The sequence below is a fragment of the Fusarium falciforme genome, chromosome 5 (genome assembly GCF_026873545.1).
Source record: "Fusarium falciforme chromosome 5, complete sequence".
NCBI classification, from domain to species: domain Eukaryota; kingdom Fungi; phylum Ascomycota; class Sordariomycetes; order Hypocreales; family Nectriaceae; genus Fusarium; species Fusarium falciforme.
This window is the reverse complement of record NC_070548.1, coordinates 2,599,002-2,611,867: the sequence shown is the minus strand read 5'-3', so window position 1 is coordinate 2,611,867 and position 12,866 is coordinate 2,599,002. Positions and strand designations below refer to the sequence as shown.

General features: G+C 53.0%; 6 protein-coding genes across 6 annotated transcripts; 2 read left to right on the top strand and 4 right to left on the bottom strand.

The window, feature by feature from the left end:
• Positions 1-392: 392 nt before the first annotated feature.
• Positions 393-2,228, top strand: NCS54_00701600 (MFS domain-containing protein; the record flags this gene model as incomplete). Its single annotated transcript, XM_053152454.1, has 2 exons — positions 393-955; positions 1,010-2,228. 2 exons carry the CDS (start codon positions 393-395, stop codon positions 2,226-2,228), a joined length of 1,782 nt encoding a protein of 593 aa, XP_053008429.1.
• A 185-nt stretch (positions 2,229-2,413) lies between these two features.
• NCS54_00701500 (Cytochrome b561 domain-containing protein) lies at positions 2,414-3,988 on the bottom strand (the record flags this gene model as incomplete). Its single annotated transcript, XM_053152453.1, has 4 exons — positions 2,414-2,777; positions 2,828-3,015; positions 3,066-3,877; positions 3,943-3,988. 4 exons carry the CDS (start codon positions 3,986-3,988, stop codon positions 2,414-2,416), a joined length of 1,410 nt encoding a protein of 469 aa, XP_053008428.1.
• Positions 3,989-5,125: 1,137 nt separating this feature from the next.
• NCS54_00701400 (Hypothetical protein) lies at positions 5,126-6,083 on the bottom strand (the record flags this gene model as incomplete). The annotated part of the gene is made up of 3 exons (XM_053152452.1): positions 5,126-5,185; positions 5,234-5,526; positions 5,582-6,083. The coding sequence occupies 3 exons, from the start codon at positions 6,081-6,083 to the stop codon at positions 5,126-5,128; spliced, it is 855 nt and encodes a 284-aa protein (XP_053008427.1).
• An 870-nt stretch (positions 6,084-6,953) lies between these two features.
• NCS54_00701300 (Hypothetical protein) lies at positions 6,954-8,087 on the top strand (the record flags this gene model as incomplete). The annotated part of the gene is made up of 2 exons (XM_053152451.1): positions 6,954-6,998; positions 7,053-8,087. The coding sequence occupies 2 exons, from the start codon at positions 6,954-6,956 to the stop codon at positions 8,085-8,087; spliced, it is 1,080 nt and encodes a 359-aa protein (XP_053008426.1).
• Positions 8,088-8,338: 251 nt separating this feature from the next.
• Positions 8,339-10,140, bottom strand: NCS54_00701200 (MFS domain-containing protein; the record flags this gene model as incomplete). The annotated part of the gene is made up of 2 exons (XM_053152450.1): positions 8,339-9,813; positions 9,867-10,140. 2 exons carry the CDS (start codon positions 10,138-10,140, stop codon positions 8,339-8,341), a joined length of 1,749 nt encoding a protein of 582 aa, XP_053008425.1.
• A 1,982-nt stretch (positions 10,141-12,122) lies between these two features.
• Positions 12,123-12,689, bottom strand: NCS54_00701100 (PC4 domain-containing protein; the record flags this gene model as incomplete). The annotated part of the gene is made up of 3 exons (XM_053152449.1): positions 12,123-12,326; positions 12,380-12,484; positions 12,543-12,689. The coding sequence occupies 3 exons, from the start codon at positions 12,687-12,689 to the stop codon at positions 12,123-12,125; spliced, it is 456 nt and encodes a 151-aa protein (XP_053008424.1).
• Positions 12,690-12,866: the final 177 nt, after the last annotated feature.

Here is a 12,866-nt window from a genome sequence, read left to right as displayed (position 1 = left end):
CTAGAATAAGTTAGACAAAGAGGAAACATGTTTCAACGTTCCCGTCAGTTCCGTACCAAATGCCGAAATGCCGTGCGGAGCTCCGCTATCGCTCCGGCCCCGCGAATCGGCGGCCACGGGTATCCACATCCACAGCGGAAGCAGGGAGCCGGGAGGAGTCGTTCCCTGCTCCGTCGGTCGGACGAGGGACAAGGAAAGGCGGGCGTGGGGCGGAGATTGCTTATCTCATTGGACTCTGGTTGGGCGTCATCGCAATTGCTCATCAAGCGAGAGCGACGGTGAATGTTGAGATTTTGAAAATATTGCCTCAGACACATTCGTTCTTGTTCATTCTCGACTACTTCGTTGCCTGTGAAGAGATATTCGAACTGAACCTGGACATATCCGTATAAATGCATGGCAAACCCGACAGTGACAATGAATCCGAGGTCTCGGAGCATCATGACCCGAGCTCTCAACACCACGAGACAACTCAAGACTCACCTCGTCCTCTCAACCAAGTAACAGAACCCGATGGCCTCCTTCCCCCGAGCCCAGGCTCAGCTCCAGAGCCAAAGGCCAACGAGCCTATCGCTTGGTCCGACCTCCCTCAGAAACATCAGCTCTTCATCATCACTCTCGCCCGCATGAGCGAGCCCCTCGTCCAGTCTTCCCTCCAGGCCTACATGTTTTACCAACTCAAGTGGTTCGACCCAGACGCACCGGATTCCACCATCTCGGCGCAGGCTGGTGTTCTTCATGCTAGCTTCACCGCTGCCCAGTTCCTCACGGCTATGCTCTGGGGCCGTGTTGCGGACTCGCCCCGTACGGGACGGAAGACGGTCCTACTCATAGGTCTCTGCGGCACGAGCTTGTCTTGCCTGGGCTTTGGTTTTGCTACGTCGTTCTGGCAGGCTCTCTTATTTCGAACAATTGGGGGTGCCACCAACGGTAATGTTGGAGTTATGAGGACCATGTAAGCCATGGATGTTACACTGCATGAGTGGAAGCACTGGTTAATCCCCAACAGGATCAGCGAGATCATCCGGGAGAAAAAGTACCAGTCAAGGGCCTTTCTCCTACTCCCCATGACCTTCAACTGCGGCGTAATCCTGGGTCCTATTATGGGCGGTCTCCTATCCGACCCGGCGGGTAGCTATCCTGGTCTCTTTGGGAAGGTCGACTTCTTTCTCAAGTATCCATATGCAACGCCAAACATCATTAGCTCAATATTCCTCGCCATTGCTGCGCTGACGGTCTGGCTCGGTCTCGAGGAGACGCTCGACGCGCTCCGGGATGGCCCGCAAGATCTTGGCTCGCGTCTTGGACATAGATTCGCTTTACTGATACGGAAGCGGTTTTCATCAGGTGGCTCGCATGAAGGCTATACCGCTATTCCTGCTGAAGATGTTGAGCTGGCACCCGAGGGCGAGGTCACGACGAAGCGTCCAGCGAGGCGATATACTCAGCGCCTCCCCTTCAAGCGAATGTTCACACGCAACGTCACCATGACCTTTGTCGCCAGCTTCTTGCTCGGAGTGCATATTGGCACATTCAACTCTCTCTGGTTCGTCTTCCTGTCAACCCCGGTCTGGAATCCAGACACCTCGGAGCACCCGCGCCATCTCCCCTTTCTCTTTACCGGCGGACTAGGCCTCCCTCCTCGGTCTGTGGGACTTGCGATGGCGACTCTGGGCTTCATCGGTATAAATCTGCAGTTATTTCTCTACCCGCGGATTTCGGCACGCCTGGGAACGACCAAGGCCTGGCGATTCTCCCTGTTCTGCTTCCCTGTTGCCTACTTCCTCGTCCCGTACCTCTCAGTTGTTCCTAGCAGCGACTCTTCTCCCCCTCCAGGCCCCAAGGGAGGAATTGCCCTCTGGCTGGCCATCTGCGGTGTTCTCTCGATTCAAGTACTGGGTCGAACTTTTGCAATTCCAAGCCAGACAATCCTCGTCAACAACTGCTCGCCCCATCCAAGTGTCCTCGGCACTATCCATGGGATAGGCCAGAGCGTGGGCAGTGCGGCAAGGACAATCGGTCCAATGATTGGTGGTGTGATTTACGGCTTCGGCCTTAACAAAGGCATGGTCGGCCTGGTATGGTGGATTCTCAGCTGTGTTGGTATCTGTGGCATCTTGGCCAGCCTGTTCGTCAGGGAAGGGGATGGACATGAGATATGGCTCCCAGGCGACGAAGATGAGACAATATCCGATGCGGATAGAAGTCACGTCACAGCGCGAGACTGAATTGAGTCATATGCTTCTCATGTTTCATGTTATGGAATGTCATCCGCTCAAACGGTTGACTCTGGGCGTTTCAAGCCATCTTGTCGTCACATACCTGGTGACGATTTTTGCCATGCCCACTCATGATATTTCAGACCAGTACCATTAAACGCCAAACATGTAAACCCCAGACATTAAAAAATCGCTCAAGTAAATTCCCTCGGTCGTTGTTCACGCCCAATGTTCAGATCCGACTCATCATCCTTGGCCTCCGACCTCCACGGCGACGGCGATGCAGGTGACAGAGGAGCAAGCCCAATTGGCTGGTTCGAAGGGGGCTCGTAGCCGGGGGGAGGCTCCGAAGGGTAGCCCATGTGCTGGGGAGGCTGTTGTCTCCAGGGCTCGGCGCTGTAGCCATGGGGACCTGCAAGCCCAGGACCTCGGGGTCCTCGGCGTCGATTTTCGATATATCGGCGGCCGTAAATGAGAATGAGGCTAGTGAGGCAGATAAAGATGATGAGGATAGCCAGAAGCATGCCCCATTTCCGGTTCAAAGCCAAGGTAAAGCCCCTAGACAGGTTAGCGATGCGAGGACGAGGGCTAGTGGGTCAAAGACTTACATGAAGGCATTGAGGGTGCCCAGGAAGAGAATGATGCGACCAACCCAGAGATGAACCCTGCCGTATTTTGTAGGCGCTTTGGTCTTCTTAAACTGAGTGTGGTGCATGACTCCCAGGCCAAATTGTCCCAGCAGTAAGCCAGCAACGATGAATCCAATGACCTGGTGAGGATCGTTGAAGCTGCGTGACTGGGACAGTTGTTAGTTACTGCTCCTGTACAATGATTATGATCACATACTCGCTGATAGTAGAAACTATTGGCCACCCCGATTCCAAAGCCAGCAAACACGCCAACCGTGGCAATGACCTGGTTCAGAGCATGCCACTTGACGCCGCCTCCCGATCTAAGCAAGACCACACCAACGGGCATGAGGAGGACAATGGATAGGACCATAAAGACGCCATGGACTGGCGACATCCAGTTCGGTTTCGGCTTGAACCCATCCTCTGAGAGGAGCTTGGAGCCGACGTTGGTGGTAGAGTCGTTGATGGACGGCAGCTCAGACTTGCCGTGCGTCCTCCCCACGTCAATCTGAAATACGCCATAGCCCTTGTGATACTTGAGCGGCGCGTCCTGCTCTTTGCTGTGGTAACCCTCTTTGGGCCCGTATGCGTAGATGGCCTTGTTGGTGTCGTATACATCTAGCACTCCTCCGCTCGTATCCTTGGCTGGCCAGCTGCGGCAACGCTCCATGCACCGGACTGTCATGTACATGTAGTCGCCCTTAATACCTGACCTGGATTCGAGGATTTCGTACTTCATGTCTTCATAGAACTTGGGCTCGTAGTGTCCGTAGGCGGTACGGGGCGAAAAGGTGACGCTCGACCCGTCGGGGTGCTTGTAGATGATGAGATAGAGAGCTCCCGGCATGTCCGGGCTTCCGAGGCCGACGGCGCCCCATGACAGGTCCTTCTTGACGCGCAGGCTCCAGTAGACTTCGGTGTCGATGTTCTCGCCAATGTCGATGGCAAAAGCGACATTGCCGTCTGGCGAGACAAAGGTGGATTGGCCGCCCTCATCCTTGTCTTTGGCGATGGAGAATGGCAGGACTGAGAGGTGAGTGGTGGTTAGTAAGTTTCCATGCAAGTAATTGTTTGGGAGTAGTGCTTATTACCTGCTGTCGCAGCCAGGGCGGCACGCCATAGGTTGCGAAGCAACATGATGTTATCGCGAGATGGAGCTGATCAGAGCAGAACGGTGCAACAGCTTCCAGCACGCGGGGAAAAAAGGTGGATGTATGGAGGGGGAGAGGGAGAGGATAAACAAGAGACGAGAAAAAAAAAGAGGGTAAAAAATGCAAGAAAGAAGAAAAGAGACGAATTGATTCCAGGCTATCTGTCACGGCCCCGTAAACACGAAGATCAGGGAGACCAAGCGGGAAAAGGAGGCGCGCCACTAATTAACAGGAACGGCGACCACAGCTGCATACGGCAGATGATGTGTGTGTGATGGTTGCCTCTCAAAGTACCGTGATGTGCAATTTCACGAGCCGACCAGGGGAGGAAACATCCAATCGATACGTTCTTCCATGTGACGATGGATTTGTGTCCAAGTCGTCTTGTCTCGGAGCCATCACAAGGGAGAGATTTCAGCTTCATTCCAGCAGAAAGGGGCCTGCTTCTTCCCATTCCACGTCTTTGTCAGTCGTCCAAACATAGACTCCCGATGACGAATCCATTACCTCCCCCTCGTATTCTTGAGCCCAAAAAGTAACCTCATGTCATATCCCTCCCGAGTTTATTGACAAGAAGCCTTTTTGCCCCGGGAACCCTGGCCCAAATCGAGCATCAAGCTGCAAGTGGTTGGTTCGTGGGGAGCATTGGAAGCACAAGCTTCCCCCTGTGGAGACGGGTTAGTGCGCTAGTCAGGGCACCTTCCCCCTGGCCAGCCGGTTAAGGTTGCCGCTCTGACCAATGAGACCCGCCCTTTTACCACTCGATAACGTTTGTTGTTCATCACCACCACAACACCACGGCAACATCTTGTTGCGTAACGTCAACATGAGCAAAAAAGAAATCGTCAACAGCTTCGAAAAGGTCAAAAAGAATGCGTAATCTGGGAATCGAACCCAGGGCTCCCCGACGCTGCTCGAATGGCAACGGAGAATTTTACCACTAAACCAATTACGCGTCAAGTGCTGAAGAGCTGCTTCAGCTCCACTTGTTGGAAAGGCAGGTCCAGAATAGCCTTATTCACCCGCGGACCAGGACAGAAGAACCTCGAGCGTAGAGAATTCGTGCAATAACTGTCTCATTTCCGCGTAATAATCGATAAATAGTGAGAGCAGACCCATCATCTCAAAGCCCGTTCAAAGACACTTGTACATCCATCGCGTCTCCAACATTCACCCAGTCCAACTACAACACCTGTCAGTAACATCTTCACAGGCACCTCTGTCAACTTACAAGAACAACATTCGGCCGTCTCCCCCAGTTACCTTCGCAGAGATCTATCTGCTTCTGGATGGACTCGGCCGAGTTTGTCTTTGCTGCGTTAATCTGATTAGGTACTACAATGCCCAGAATGTCGTGGTTGAGCATGTGGTTCATGATACCCATGAGCTTGGCCGGATCGCCATTCTCTGGCCTGTCGACGTCGCAACTTGGAAATGAATTATCAGTCACACCGTATGAAGTCTCCCAGAAGTAGTCGAATTCGCTGATGATGTAGTCGACCTTGCTCTGCTCCATGTGGTAGTCTTGACTTAAGTTAGCGGAGTGAACAAGAGCATTCGCCGTCAGTGAGAAGGGTACCCATAAACACAATCAGACGAGTTCCATCATTGATCAGTGTCTGGAGAGTTGGCCACTCATCCAGTGCCAGCTTCTTCTTCGGGTGAAAAACAAGGTCCTTGAGTCCAGTGCTCTCAAAGGCATCGTCAAACTTCTCAACCGACAGTCCATCAATGTTGGTCAGGAGCAAGGTCACAACTTCGTCCTTATTCTTGCCCATCCAGTCAGAAACCTCTTGCAGGTAATATTTCAGAGGTCCCTCATCGAGTTCCCAGCAGTGAGTGTGGCACATCTGAATCTCACCATCCTTGTCCTGTGTTTGTGCTTGCAAGAACCGCACTCCCATGTCGAGCTGCTCCGTCACTGACTTGTACTGATTGTGGACTGGTGTTTCTCCCACGAAGGCGCTGTTGTGAGTGCCTATAAAGGTAATGTCGGAATACTTGCGATCACAGAGCTTGTCATGGCCATTGCAAGCTGCCAATGCTGCCACAACAAATGGCAATATCCGTAACAGGGACATGATGAAAGGTATCTGAAGAGCGAGATGGGTAGAAAACCTCACATGGGAACGAGTAAGGGCATCTATCACTGATATAACATGGCGTCCATCTTACTGCTGCTCGCCACTGTACATGGCCCCCAAGGAGTTTATTAAGGAGGATGTTTCAGAGCGCTTGTACAGCGAATAACATGCATACATATCACGTCAAACGTCAGAAAATGGCCAGTGATCCTCTGATCTGGTAACCTATTTTCAGATGTTTCTTATGCGCTGACCCTAGAAGTGGCAGTGGGTTGCAACGCTGGCATGGGTGGTGTGGCTCAAGCTGAGTTTGAGGTATAGAACACCTCTTAGAGGCTAAAAAATTGAAACGTTAAACCTTAATAACCGCTCTATGGGTAGGGTAGCGTTCGCAGGAGGATTGTCTTTGATAGATAATTTGTCCATGGTTGTGGTTTCGCAGGGTGAAGCTGAAACCGACCAGGAGTTTAAACTGACGATCCGCCATGATCGATCAACGATTGGGCACAGGCAAACGTGGCGGTGCGGTGCATCAGATGGGTTGACTTGAGTGACCTCAATGCTGACCAATATCAGCTCTTTTTTCTCTAGGATATTGTTGTAAAGTAGGTAGTGGAAGTTGAAGGGATGAAATCAAGCAATAGCCCAGGCTGTAGTGCTGGGACCCACTCTGACGCACCTCATTAACCAAACACCAACGAATATCTCTCTGAGACACGGCAACCTGGCCACATCCAAGATCAACCAACTTGCGCCTGGTTGATCCTTTGCCATTCATTTTCTTGGAACTGCTTTTGCTCGTCTGCTGGATGAGTTTACCTTCTCTTTAGACCACCAAACGCATCACTTGATGCTCCATCGTCCAGCATGTCGAGCTACCTTTCCATGTTAGGCTGGGCCTTTCTTCCTGGCGTATGCACGCTCTGTCCATCATGACACCCTCTCCAACGGCTAACTTTCTTGCAGCTCGCAACCTCATGGGTACAGACCATTTACTATGGCATCACCATCCGCGCCGGCGACCCTAAGCCCACCCCGGGCTCGGCACGATTCAACTCGCACCGCCGAACCATCCACATCCTCGTCGTAGCCATCTACCTGGCCTACACCATCTTCGAGGCCGACTATGATCAACGTCGAATGTCCTCCTACTATGCCGACCTTGGCGTGCCCCTCAACGCGACCGACCGCGACATCAAGTCCCGATTCCGACGTCTCGCTGCCATGCACCACCCAGACAAGGCTGGCCGCGATGCCACAGACTCGGCCGCCTTCTTCATGCACCTTAAGCTCGCGAGCGACACCCTACACGACGCCGTGAAGCGTTTCGCCTATGAGCGCTTCGGACCCGAGATTGCGCGCTGGCAAAAGTGCGTCACCATCAGAGACTATGTCACCCGTGGAATCGTCTCGGGCATCCTGCCTCACTACGCTGTCGCTGCGGCGTCCATCTACGTTCTCGGCCTGTTTGGGTACATGGAGTTTGGCAAATACTACCGCTGGCTCATTCTCGTCACTCTTTGCACCTTTGAGCTTCATACCGTCATGCGACCCGACTTTCCTCCTTTTGTTAATGCTGTCAACGCTGCCATTGCACGTGTCAGCTCTCTACCACCATACCTCCCATTTCAGGCCATTTCGTTGGCTCGGAGGCTTATTATTACCATCTACATCGCTCTCAACCAGATCGGCCCGCTTCTCGTGGCTCAAGTCAGTGGCCAACAGAAGGCCGACGACAAGGACGAGAAGGCCCTCCAAGAAAGTCTCCACCGTCTTGAGATGTTGACAAAGCAGCTCGACGGCGATGCTGTGCGGTTATTGGACATGGAGATGGCGCCTTACAAGGGAGACGCCGAGGCCGCGTCCAATCTGCAGGGCAAGATGAGGGAGTGGCTTGTGCAGAATACCATCAGAGCAGACCCCATGGTGAGGGATGCCATGGGTACGTCACTTAGGAGGAGGAGAGTCGATGCACCTGCGGGCGCCAAGGGAACACGATAGATAGACCAATCCTGAGCCTAATATACATTTTGAATAGACGATTGCTCCAACTGCCTATGTGAACGCCTGATGTTGAAAAGAACAACGCCAACCAACCCTTACAAATAAGACATAATGCATGCCATACCCAAGACCACTCTTTGACTCCAGGTCATTAGTATGCGTGTGTTGAGTTCAACTGGGGCCACTGACCAACCGGCGCATGGTCAGGGGCTCTACGAGTATCTATTATGTTTCCAATATTTTGGACTTTACAGGCGCTGAGCACCTCTTGTCTCGATAGGGATCAAGCAAATGGCAATAAAGGCTGACAAGATCAGGACAGCGGACATGATGATGGGTGTAGTAGCACCATCACCGGGAACTGTAGCCGCCAGGACAGGTGCCATGAGGCCGGTGACGCGGTTGAGGAAGCTGGCCACGCCGGTACCAGCACCGCGGACGGGGGCAGGGAAGATCTCGGGCGTGAAGGCGTAGAGGACGCCGTACATGATATTCTGGGCAAACGCCTCGACGCACGACATGAGCAGCTGGGCAGTCGAGGTCGTGCCGTAGAAGACAAAGAGGAAGAGGAAGATGGCGGAAAGAAGAGTAGAGCTGGCAAGCGTTCCTCGACGGCCGAAGAAGGGGGATGGGTGGTCGACGAGAAAGGCGGCTAGTAGAGAGCCGGGGACGCCCATGATGGAGGCTATAGCATAGTTGCGATATGTCTCTGCTGAGATGGTGTCCGTCTCAGACTGAAAGCCCTCGTTCGAGTCGGCGTGTGTACGGGCAAAGTACTGAGGAAGAAAGGCGTTAAAGAGAGGATAACCCATGCCGATACTGGCCCAGGAGAACCAGATGAGCGCCGTGGCGAGTCCAAGAGTCTTGTTCTTGAATAGGGGACGCAGACGTTCTCCGGAAATGGACCGGAGCTTCTCACGGAGAGCATCCGCAGCAGACTGCTTTGGCCTTCGCTGCTCCGTCACACGAGGAATACCCTCCTCGTCATCCTCAAGGGCAACTTGATCAAGCAGGTCCGAAGTAAGCCACGTCTTTGTGCCGTTACGGTAGGCCAGTCCGTGGATGACAGCGACGGCCTCGTGCTGTCGGCCCTTGTTGAGGAGGAACTTGGGCGACTCGAATAGGTGGAAGATGAAGAAGCGGACGACAAACATGGCAAATGTGATGACGCCAATGGTGACTAAAAAGTACCTCCAGCCCTGTTCAACGGGCCAGTTGGCGACAAAGTACCACGCAACGAGCGAGGAGGCAAGCTGACCGATGGGCCACCACACGGACAGGAGCGTCAGGAGAGCGCTGGAGGCGTCGGGGAGGAACTCGAGGAACAGGGCGCCGTCGACGGGGAGATTGCCACCGACACCGAAACCGAGAGCGGCGTAGAAGAAGCAGACACCACCCCAGCTCTGGGCGTAGGCGGCCATGATACCAAAGATGCTGGTGATGAGGAGGGTCATGTTGAAGGCGATGCGACGGCCCAGAAAGTCGGAGCCGATGCCCCAGAAGAAGCTGCCGATGGAGAGGCCGACAAACAGGGCGCTGGTCGTGTATCGAACCGTCTTTTCGTCGACGCCAAACTCGGCTGATAGAGATGGGAGAGTGAGGGAGACTCCCTGCATCCAGAGGTTATCGGCGAACCATCCGCAGCCGCAGAGCACAAACAGCTGCCAATTGTAACTTCCCATGCCGATATCCCCAACCGCCTTGTTCATGAGTTTTGATTTGACTGTTCCATTGTCAGCTTCCAATGCCTCGAGTTGTCCATGCTCATCCACTTACTCTCATATGTCGTCCATCGTCCTTGTCGCCCTTCCCTCATCTCCTTTCGTAGACCCTCGATGGTGTACTCGCCAGGATCACCCCCAAGCATGCCTTCGCGCTCCTCCTTGGCCTCCAGGTCATCGAGTTCGCCCTCAACCTTTTCATTCTCGGAAGACTTTTTCGACTTGGCCACTTGGCTGAAGAGATGGGCCTCATCCAACGGCACCAAGACGCCGATGTAATCATCCACTGACTCGACGTACCCCGAGCCCAGGCGCCACGAGATTCTCATTTCTGCGATTGGTTATGTACGACGCCGCTCCGATGAACAAGTAATGAAAAGAGAGCAGTTGTAAGAAAAAAAGAGGGCAGAGAGGTCGTGCAAAGTGATTGCGCACGTGACTCCCTGCCTTTCAAATCCGGGATGAAACGAAGGATCGTGTGAGTGCGTCAGTGCCTGCGTCACTGGGCGGAAGACCCGACAAGTAAGTTCCCAGCGAGGGCTAAAAAGCTGACGAGTAAAGATGAAAATAAAAATGAGCGACGAGGTTTTGGTGAGTAAAGAAAAGAAGGCGGTCTACAGTGTAAAGATCAATTGTAGATGCAAAAGGTGAGACAAGGCAGCTCTCCAAACCTTGAAGAGGACAGCTCAGAAGGTAATAATAGGAGTTGAGAGGCGTGCGAGGTTTGATGATCCCCGTATTTTCCAGGGGCTAGGCTCCATGGATCTAGTGTCAGGCGGCGCTAGAGCTAGCAATCCCATCCCCAGGGACGTGTCTGGGTCTCGGGATCGTGTAGGATACCGTTATCGGTCATGGCGGTTCACGATGGTCCAGATTTAGATGTATGGTTGGATCTAGTGATGCTGACGTTGAGTTTTGTTACATATTGATGGTCTAGGAAGTGATGTGAGTACTCTGCCCAGCTCGTTTAGACGCTGAAAGACGCTGAAGCCGCATACAATAGCTGCATCAGAGCTGATCACCATCGGCTTCCCATCCGATATTTGCCAATGCCCAAGTTGCTGATCAAGTTCCTGATCTCCAGCGCTTCCAAGCGCCGGGCGGGGCGCAGCCCTCGCTCGGTCAGCGACACTTGGATCAGCCGCATCCAATTGTTCGAGATTGCCCCGAACCCCATCTTCTTGAGGATGATGATGCCCGCCATTCACCGGATCTGGAAGGCATCCTGAGCTCTCCCTCTCGGTATGGAGTTCTTTGTTCCCATCTGCTCTCTCGGGACGGACCCTGGGGTCTGGGCGAGCCGACCGGGAATAAGACATGCAAGGGTGTCTGGCCCCTTGGACACCAAAAGCCATTAAAGGTCGGCAATCTTGGCTGGGAAAAGGAGTTTGATGCGGGTAAAGACGATGAGTGTCAAGCTTATGCATCTATTACCTGATCTTTTCAGCAACGGTAGCGGTAGTGGATTGCTTCCTGAGATCTCAACCATCCCAGCACTACTGATGCATGAGAAAGGAGATCATGATTCCAATCTACATCTATTGACCGAACACAGTTTCACAGCAAGCCTGAACCACGCTGATTTCCTGTTATCTATAAATCGAATGATGATCTCTTCGTCTTAATGCCTGACATGAATAGCTTCCAACAAGGGTCATTGACGCCCGTCCTTTATCATCGCTTCCCGCGATATGCACCCAGCTAATGACCCCTTTCAAGGTGCAGGATAAAGCCATGCTCCATCAGGCGCTAAGCCCAGTGGTTTCTCGGCCGGTGGTCAAGCCTTATGCTAGAGACATTTGAGGCTAGCATCTTGGGAGGAAAGGAAGTGTTGTCTGATGTGATCCTGGCAGTCTGGCAGACTATCGACGGGCCATCTATTGGCCAACAACCTTATCCATCCGCGGGGTCGCGCTCAGACAGCAGGTCAAGCTATTGAGCTGTGACAGCTACGGGTTTTCAGTATGAGGAGTGGGAGGGAGAGTGCACTGACATGGTGCCAAGAGTTCTCCCATGTTCCATGTGCCACATCGAATCTACGCAACCAGATCAAATCCCACCAAGATCAAATCCCACCAGCCAACTGCACACAACTTCACAAGAGACTGTCAAAGCTTTGCCTTTATGGGTTTGCTGTCCACTATAATTGACTCCCCGATAGAATTAACTCGTATCTTCTTTCACATGAAGCTTGGTAGCACTTTCTTCACAAAACCATACTCATCCGGCTTCCGGCCGAAAACGCCTGACTCCAGACCCGATGTATCGATGCAATACTCTCCTCACTGGTATAACCCCAATCAACACGACATCATTCCTCTTCATCACTGGTTGCCTCGATGTTGGCCTTGGGAGATCTCTTCCTCTCCTTCTTGGGCTTCGACACAGGCACGAGAGCGCTCTCGGCCTCATCCTCGGGCTCCTCAACCTTCTCGCCTTGTGCGCGAAGGGCGGCATTGATGGCTGGAATGGCCTTGACGAGGGCATTGTACTGCTCAACAGAAAGGGAGATACCCTGGCATTCGTTGATTAGCATGCGCCCCACATTGTGAAGTTTCAGCAACTCACCTTCTTACCGGGAAGAGTCTTGCCATCCTTGTCGTAATATTCTCGGATGTTGATGAAGCTCATCTTCTTGAACTGAGAGACGCCAATCCGGCGCTTGTTGGAGAGCTGAAGAGTTCGCGTTAGCGACTCAACGAGTATCCGCGCAGAAGGCGTATGCGCGTACCTCCCAGTATGGATGACCTTCGTCATCCTTGCCGTCTGGAGCTGGGCCGGATCCAGAGCTCTTCGTCCTCTTGACTGCCTTGGGGGCAACTTCGGCGTCGCTCGAGTCAGATTCAGCGGCGCGCTTCTTGGTCGCCATGCGGGCCATTTTGATAAGAGTCGCGATAGGTCGTGTGCGCTAAACGATGAACCAGAAGGCTAGAATGAGGATCGCGACCCGAGTCCCAATAAGGAGACGGCGAGAGAACGGTTGTGACAGATGGATTTGATGTCGAGGTTGAGCTGATGTTGAATTGTCAACTCTTTGCGGGACGCGTCTGATACG